The 9,174-nt window shown below is 42.6% G+C and overlaps 1 protein-coding gene across 1 annotated transcript; it reads left to right on the forward strand.

The window, feature by feature from the left end:
• The first annotated feature begins 349 nt into the window (after window positions 1-349).
• On the forward strand, window positions 350-1,941 carry LOC106594550 (uncharacterized). Its single transcript, XM_014185919.2, has 2 exons — window positions 350-782; window positions 927-1,941. Exons 1-2 carry the CDS (start codon window positions 406-408, stop codon window positions 1,057-1,059), a joined length of 510 nt encoding a protein of 169 aa, XP_014041394.2. The 5' UTR covers window positions 350-405; the 3' UTR covers window positions 1,060-1,941.
• The last annotated feature ends 7,233 nt before the right edge of the window (window positions 1,942-9,174 follow it).

Below are 9,174 nucleotides of genomic sequence, written 5' to 3' on the forward strand. Positions count from 1 at the left end.
TTGAGTGCCTATACATTGTTACACTGTGACACTACCTGTATTAAAAAGGGTAACAATTATCTTTACTATTACAGGTGACTCAGGCAAAGGTAATGGACATGGTTCCTAATGCCGTGGATGACCAGTACACTCGATGTCGGGTGCAGATGCTGAAGAAGGTTGTGGAAGGGGGTCTGCTGGAAGAAGAACTGAAAGGCAGTATAGAGTATAGTTCTGCCTGGCGGGCAAAGCAGTGTCCGAAGTTAATACCGGGAGGCATCAAGCAACACACGGCTGCATTGGTGGCTTATGGACATGGGGGAAACGTGTTCAGAAAGATTTTCAACAATGCAGTGGAGACTCAGGGGTGGGAATGTCAATGTCTATAACAGAGAGTTCCGGTTCAAATCCCTCCACTTCCTTCTAATGGATGCCATGAGGCTTCTGAAGACAGAGAAGTGCCAAACTGTGTTTTATGGCACAAGCAAAGAGTATGAGGTACAAGTAGGGTCAGAAGTGCGATTTGGGAGGTTTACTACAACCAAGGCCAAACGTTCTGATTCGGAGGAATCTGCTACAGATAATGGGATCCTTTTCAACATCACTTCCTGCACTGTAGTCAACATTGATGAGTACACTTGCTTCTCAGACAGCATTGATCAGCTGATATCCCCAGCAGAGGTGTTTAGGGTGGCTGAGGTAAAGAATGTAATAAATAAAGATCACGAGTACAGAGAGATCGTTTTGACAAGTTCAAGGACTCACAGCATTGACAGCATCCGCGACTGTTACCTCTTCCCCAGGTGAGGCCAGGTTATGTAAGCGAAAAGATATGACAACATTAGACTACCATATAGGTGTAGACGACACAAGAGTCAAGTGGTTTTAAAATGTCTACCTTATTCTTTGGAGAATGAACATCTGTCTTTGTCTGTTTGTCTCACCAGATCTCCTACAAGTACGAGTCCTCCATCAATCACCCCCAAAGGCTCCTCTACTCAATGGCTTGGCAGTAGCCTCTCTGTTCTTGTGGTTGTATCTCTCTCTATCTCCCTGATCACCAGGACTGATCATCTCTGATAAACTAAAGTGTTGAATGCTAATAGATGCGGTAATGAAGTCAATGGAACGCAGACCGTGGGGGATAGAAGGATGCACATTCAAGAAATCTGATCTAACAAAATAGATATTTGTCAAATCGTCATTTTTTTTTAGGTATTGTAACATGCCCAGAATGTGGTTACTAAAGTCTTATTTGGATATATTTGTCTGTTTTGTCAGCATAACATTTAGAAATAGTCCCTTTTCAGGTTTGGAAGAAGTGACTGCTAAAGGCTAACTCCCATTCATATAGACTGGTAGCATAGCTAGCATATAGAAATCGATGGTGGTAGTCAAAGTCGGTTTTAACTGTAATGCAGTTTCTTGGTGATGATGACATCAACATGTATTCGGGTTGACATCCATTCCAGCATTATACTCTGATTTTTACCTCAACATAGTGTGAAACACACATAAACAATAGCCTAAATGTAGGCTAATTTTGCTAGTGGGCAATGAGGCATCTTTCCCCCATGCGTTTCCATTGTTTTGGTCGAGTTCCATGAACCTCTTTACCACGTCTATTGAAAAGGTCACACACACTCGCACACGCACACACAAAATTGCATGTATGTAATATCAATGCACACAGACACATTCATCAAATGTGACAAAGTGCAAACCTGTCAAATCCCTCAGCATAATGATATTCTCTTAAAATGTATTTCTTTGCATTTTATTGTTTTTGTCAAACATAAGATTATGGTGAATTGATAATATTAGATAAGACGTTTTAAACAATATGGTATGCATTTAGCAAATATTTTTGTATCACAATTGAGTGTGAGTGGTGTCCAGTTTTCATAGATGTAATTAAATGTTCCTCTTGTTTTGATATCAAATAAAGCAATAAGATGAGTATTTTTGAGTGTTGGATAGTCCACCTTTGGTATATATGCATTGAGATGGGGTGGGAAGGAGTGATTGATGTATTAAATATATTAAATAGTTCAAAGTAGTAATTTTCTCTAGCTGTAGACAACTTTACATACAGTGGGGTGATAAGCATGTACGTTGAATTAATGATGTAAGGCTCATAACCTGACAGTCCAGACAAACAGTGTGACCTCGTATTATTTAGGTTGTGTAATATGTGTGAGGGGAAATGACTGTCATACCTATGAGGGATGTGGACAGAGAGTGCCCTTTCTCCAAGCTCAAGACATGCTCAAAATCACCTGTAGCACTAGCCTTTAGGTCTTAGTTACAAGGTGTTTGCACTGACTCAATCACAGCTGAAGCCACACATGTTTTCACTAATATTTCATCCTTATCCTGGAACCTGCATGTTGTGCAGGCTTTTGTTCCAGCCCAGCACCAGCTCACTGGATACAACTAACCAACCGATCATAAAGCCCTTGATTCGTTGAATCAGATGTTTTAGTACTGGACTGGAACTAAAACCTGCACACTGTGTGACTTGGACCAGAATTGAAGAACAATTCATTTGAGTGTTGTCTCATTGAAGCACATGGTGGTTTCTGCAAAGAAGAGTTGAGGTCAAGCCTGCCTTACAACTGTGGTGCAAATATCAGTATGCAGAGGTCCTGGTATAATTGACGTAACTTACACTGTTCTGGGAATTACGGTTTCAACTTGTTCACCCCCTTTTTTCCTCAGAACAGCCTCAATTCGTCAGGGCATGGACTCTGTATTTTTTCCAACTTGCATTGCATCAGTGAACTCTCACGCCACTTGCTTGACATTGAGCCACTTTGATTGGCCAACACAAACAACAAGCTACACACCTGAAGGCTTCTGGTTGGCTACTGGTCTTTTTGGGGGGCGCACGTGCACTATATAAAAACTACATTATTAAATGTATAATTTGAAATGTCATGGCATATCCGGGTATGTAACATGGATATTTTAATTTAATTTAGAAAAAGTTTTGAAAAGTTAAAAAGACGCCTGTATATTTTTTATGTTGTCGAAAAAATGAAAACTCACAAGTATTCAAATACTAACGTTCGTTCGGATATTCGAATAACTGCACATCCCTAGCAGAAAAATAAACCTTTTTTTTGCATAGAATTAAGCGTAAAGATTATGGCTCTAGATTGCAAGACAAAGTGTGTGTGTGCGTGTGTGAGAGAGAAAGAAAGAGATGATGTACAGTATCTAGATAGTAACAGGAAGTGTTTACTCTTATGCTACAGACCTCTAAGGGAGTGAGACAATTCAACGGACTGTTAAACAAGTTCAGAAGGTGAGAGTGAAAATCTAGCAAATTATTATTTGGATATTCAATTTCTTATGGTCATTTACAAATCGATGCAATAGCCTAAAGTTCTCTCTATCGAGCACAGAAAAAAACTACCTCAAACAAGGAAATTAAATAGGCTAGTGGCAACTTCATTAAAAAACAATACTAATGTGTCATGCAATCAAGGTATACACTTAAGGAAATATTCTGCTAAAGTATCTGCTCACAAATTAACAATATAGCACTAGAAGGTACTATTTAGTACATTGTAATTTCAGACTAAATAGCGGTAGCCTAGAATACCAGTAATATATTAATGGGTTGTATTGGACTGCTACCACAAAGAGGGCTACTGAGTAAAGAATGTAAGCAATGAAGATCACGAGTACAGAGAGATCGTATGACAAGTTCAAGGACTCACAGCATTGACAGCATCCGCGACTGTTACCTCTTCCCCAGGTGAGGCCAGGTTATGTAAGCGAAAAGATATGACAACATTAGACTACCAAATAGGTTTAGACGAAACAAGAGTCAAGTGGTTTTAAAATGTCTACCTTATTCTTTGGAGAATGAACGTCTGTCTTTGTCTGTTTGTCTCACCAGATCTCCTACAAGTACGAGTCCTCCATCAATCATCCCCAAAGGCTCCTCTACTCAATGGCTTGGCAGTAGCCTCTCTGTTCTTGTGGTTGTATCTCTATCTCCCTGATCACCAAGACTGATCATCTCTGATAAACTAAAGTGTTGAATGCTAATAGAGGCAGTAATGAAGTCAATGGAACGCAGACCGTGGGGGATAGAAGGACGCACATTCAACAAATCTGTTTTAACAAAATCGATATTTGTCAAATCGTCATTTTGAGGTATTGTAACATGCCCAGAATGTGCTTACTAAAGTTTGATTTGGATATATTTGTCTGTTTTCACGGCATAACATTTAGAAGTGGTCCCTTTTCAGGTTTCGAAGAAGTGACTGCTAAATGCTAACTCACATTCATATAACTGGTAGCATACAGTGGCTTGCGAAAGTATTCACCCCCCTGGCATTTTTCCTATTTTGTTGCCTTACAACCTGGAATTAAAATTGATTTTTGGGGGGGTTTGTATCATTTGATTTACACAACACTGTGAAAATGCAAAATATTTTTTCTTGTGAAAAAAAAAAAAAACTTGAGCGTGTGTAACTATTCCCCCCCCCCCAAGTCTCTTGGGATATGTCTCTATAAGCTTGGCACATCTAGCCAATGGGATTTTTGCCCATTCTTCAAGGCAAACTGCTCCAGCTCCTTCAAGTTGGATGGGTTCCGCTGATGTACAGCAATTTTTAAGTCATACCACAGATCCTCAATTGGACTGAGGCCTGGGCTTTGACTAGGTCATTCCAAGACATTTAAATGTTTCCCCTTAAACCACTCGAGTGTTACTTTAGCAGTATGCTTAGGGTCATTGTCCTGCTGGAAGGTGAACCTATGTCTCAGTCTCAAATCTCTGGAAAAGTGAAACAGGCTTCCCTTAAGAATTTCCCTGTATTTAGCACCATCCATCATTCCTTCAATTCTGACCAGTTTCCCAGTCCCTGCCAATGAAAAACATCCCACAAGCATGATGCTGCCACCACCATGCTTCACTGTGGGGATGGTGTTCTCGGGGTGATGCGAGGTGTTGGGTTTGCGCCAGACATAGCGTTTTCCTTGATGGCCAAAAAGCAACATTTTAGTCTCATCTGACCAGAGTACCTTCTTCCTTATGATTGGGGAGTCTCCCACACGCCTTTTGGCGTACACCAAATGTGTTTGCTTACTTTTTCTTTAAGCAATGGCTTTTTATGGCCACTCTTCCATAAAGCCCAGCTCTGTGGAGTGTACGGCTTAAAGTGGTCCTATGGACAGATACTCTAATCTCCGCTATGGAGCTTTGCAACTCCTTCAGGGTTATCTTTAGTCTCTTTGTTGCCTCTCTGATTAATGCCCTCCTTGCCTGGTCCATGAGTTTTGGTAGGTGGCCCTCTCTTGGCAGGTTTGTTGTGGTGCCATATTCTTTCCATTTTTTTATAATGGATTTAATGGTGCTCCATGGGATGTTCAAAGTTTCAGATATTTTTTTATAACCCAACCCTGATCTGTACATTTCCACAACTTTGTCGCTGACCTGTTTGGCTTGCTCCTTGGTCTTCATAGTGCCGCTTGCTTGGTGGTGCCCCTTGCTTAGTGGTGTTGCAGACTCTGGGGCCTTTCAGAACAGGTGTATATATACTGAGATCATGTGACAGATCATGTGACACTGGTGGACTTTATTTAACTAATTATGTGATTTCTGAAGGTAATTGGTTGCACCAGATCTTATTTAGAGGCTTCATAGCAAAGGGGGTGAATACATATGCACGCACCACTTTAACGTTTTTATTATTTAGAATTTTTTGAAACAACTAATTTTTTTCATTTCACTTCACCAATTTGGACTATTTTGTGTATGTCCATTACATGAAATCCAAGTAAAAATCTATTTAAATTACAAGTTGTAATGAAACAAAATAGGAAAAAAGCCAAGGGGGTGAATACTTTTGCAAGGCACTGTAGCTAGCATAGAGAAATCGATGATGGTACTCAAAGTCGCTTTTTAACTGTAATGCAATTTCTTGGTGATGATGACATCAACATGTATTGAGGTTGACATCACTACTAAACTCAGCAAAAAAAGAAATGTCCTCTCACTGTCAACTGCGTTTATTTTCAGCAAACTTAACATGTGTAAATATTTGTATGAACATAACAAGATTCAACAACTGAGACATAAACTGAACAAGTTCCACAGACATGTGACTAACAGAAATGGAATAATGTGTCCCTGAACAGTCAGTATCTGGTGTGGCCACCAGCTGCAATAAGTACTGCAGTGCATCTCCTCCTCATGGACTGCACTAGATTTGCCAGTTCTTGCTGTGAGATGTTACCCCACTCTTCCACCAAGGCACCTGTAAGTTCCCGGACATTTCTGGGGGAATAGCCCTAGTCCTCACCCTCCGATCCAACAGGTCCCAGATGTGGTCAATGGGATTGAGATCTGGGCTCTTCGCTGACCATGGCAGAACACTGACATTCCTGTCTTGCAGGAAATCACGCACAGAACGAACAGTATGGCTGGTGGCATTGTCATGCTGGAGGGTCATGTCAGGATGAACCTGCAGGAAGGACACCACATGAGGGAGGAGGATGTCTTCCCTGTAACGCACAGTGTTGAGATTGCCTGCAATGACAACAAGCTCAGTCCGATGATCCTGTGACACACCGCCCCAGACCATGACAGAACCTCCACTTCCAAATCGATCCCGCTCCAGAGTACAGGCCTCGGTGTAACGCTCATTCCTTCGACGATAAACGCGAATCCGACCCTCACCCCTGGTGAGACAAAACCGTGACTCGTCAGAGAAGAGCACTTTTGCCAGTCCTGTTTGGTCCAGCGACGGTGGGTTTGTGCCCATAGGTGAAGTTGTTGCCGGTAATGTCTGGTAAGGACCTGCCTTACAACAGGCCTACGAGCCCTCAGTCCAGCCTCTCTCAGCCTATTGCTGACAGTCTGAGCACTGATGGAGGGATTGTGCATTCCTCGGGCAGTTGTTGTTGCTATCCTGTACCTGTCCCGCAGGTGTGATGTTCGGATGTACCGATCCTGTGCAGGTGTTGTTACACGTGGTCTGCCACTGCGTGGTCTGCCCTGTAGCGCTGTGTTAGGCGTCTCACAGTACGGACATTGCAATTCATTGCCCTGGCCACATCTGCAGTCCTCATGCGTCCTTGCAGCATGCCTAAGGCACGTTCACACAGATGAGCAGGGACCCTGGGCATCTTTCTTTTGGTGTTTTTCAGAGTCAGTAGGAAGGCCTCTTTAGTGTCCTAAGTTTTCATAACTGTCACCTTAATTTCCTACCGTCTGTAAGCTGTTAGTGTCTTAACGACCGTTCCACAGGTGCATGTTCATTAATTGTTAATGGTTCATTGAACAAGCATGGGAAACAGTGTTTAAACCTTTTACAATGATCTGTGAAGTTATTTGGATTTTTACAAATTATCTTTGAAAGACAGGGTCCTGAAAAAGGGGCATTTCTGTTTTTGCTGAGTTTATGTTCGTCAAAAGAGAGATCAGGGTCCAGAGTAATACCGAGGTCCTTCAGTTTTAGTCCACATGTAGTCGTGTCCGTGGTTTCTACGGGCATTCCCATGGATGTAATGGCGCGGCGGGGGATGACTTCCTGTTACTCTGACAAACCTAATTTTCCACATCCTGGTCCATCTTTGGCCATCAGACATATGACTCGCTATGCCTTTCATTGTCAACATACCTGGATGCGACTGGTGCAACAACTTCGGTAGCATACCCTGCCCTTGTGGTGGGATAACTACTCTTGAACCCCACAGAACACACCCATCTCGAACAGTCAAGGTCAAGTGACAAACGTAGTAAGGAATGATCTGAGGCTGTGTCACTGAAGGCCATCCTTTCAGGATAAATTCATGCACTTGTGATAATGTCAAATCCTATTGAAGTCCATTGCCTGATTTGTGCTGTGTTCACCGGCGCATCATCCAACACTTCGATCATCAAGACTTGGTCATTTTCTCCTTTTTGAGCGATGATTTCTGGAATGGGCAGTCTACTCAGAGCATCAGCATTCCCATGGCATCTACCTGGCTTGTAAATTCTGTAGTCGTGGGCCCTGAGCCACACAGCCCAACGTTTAACTCTTGGAGAGACCATTTGTGGTACTGGCTTTTGTTCATGGAACAGAGAGATCAGAGGCTTATAGTTGGTCACAATAGTGATTGTTCTCCCGTATAAGTATTTGTGGAATCTCTGTATTTCGAATATGAGGAGTACTTTTTCCTCCGCTGGCGACAATGTTCTTGACATGAACCGGATAGGTTTCTCTGCACCATTCTCCATCCGGTGTGACAGAACCGTCCCCACACCATACAATGAGGCATCACAAGATAAGATGAGTAGTGCACCAGCACTTCTGCTGATTGCAGTGACACCTTTGACTTTGCAAAAGCTTCTTCCTGTCTTTCTGACAATTTCCAGGCCACATCCTTCCTTAACAGTTGATACAGTGGAGCTAAGAGGGTAGAGAGGTTAGGGAGGAAGCGATTGTAATAGATCAGTAAGCCTAGATAGGCTTTCAGCTCTGTAACGCTTGTCGGAGCTGGAGCTTCCGCGACAGCCCTCACTTTAGCTTTTACAGTGGGTAACCCCTTGGCGTCCACCTTGTGACCCAGGTAATGCACTTCATCAGTTAACAGTGTACACTTGCTCCTCTTCAGCCGGAGACCCAACTTCACCCAAGTTTCTGAGATGTTCCTCCTTTGTTACTCTCGTGACAAGAATGCCGTAGAGGTAAAGTGCTACCTTGGGTATCCACTGCAGAACTCCCATGGTTCTTTGAAAGATAGCTTGTGCAAAAGACACCCCGAAAGGTAAGCTCAGAACTTGAAAGGAATAATTCTGTCCTCTGCTAAGAGTCTGCCAATTTCCACATCCACTTTAGGCTTCATAGCATATGGAACTGATCTTGGCCTACATAATTTGGGAGCAGCATCTGCAGCAACTTGAATGGTAGCATGGACACCTTTTAATGTCCCTAGCTCTTCTTTGAAAACACACTCATGCTTTGAAAGCACTTGCTGCAGGGACAATGTCTCTGTGGTAACATGTTTGATTTCATCCCAGTTAAATTTTTTCCCCTCCAACCACCCTCTCCCTAGTAAGCTGGGGCCAGTACCTTCCACTACAAGAGGCAAACCTTGATATTCCACTTGAACATCAGCAACTCCAATCACAGTGATCTTCTCCCCTGTGTATGCTGAGTTTAATGGGTGTGTCTCTCAGTTTAGGCA

The sequence above is a fragment of the Salmo salar genome, chromosome ssa04, assembly GCF_905237065.1.
Source record: "Salmo salar chromosome ssa04, Ssal_v3.1, whole genome shotgun sequence".
NCBI lineage: Eukaryota > Metazoa > Chordata > Actinopteri > Salmoniformes > Salmonidae > Salmo > Salmo salar.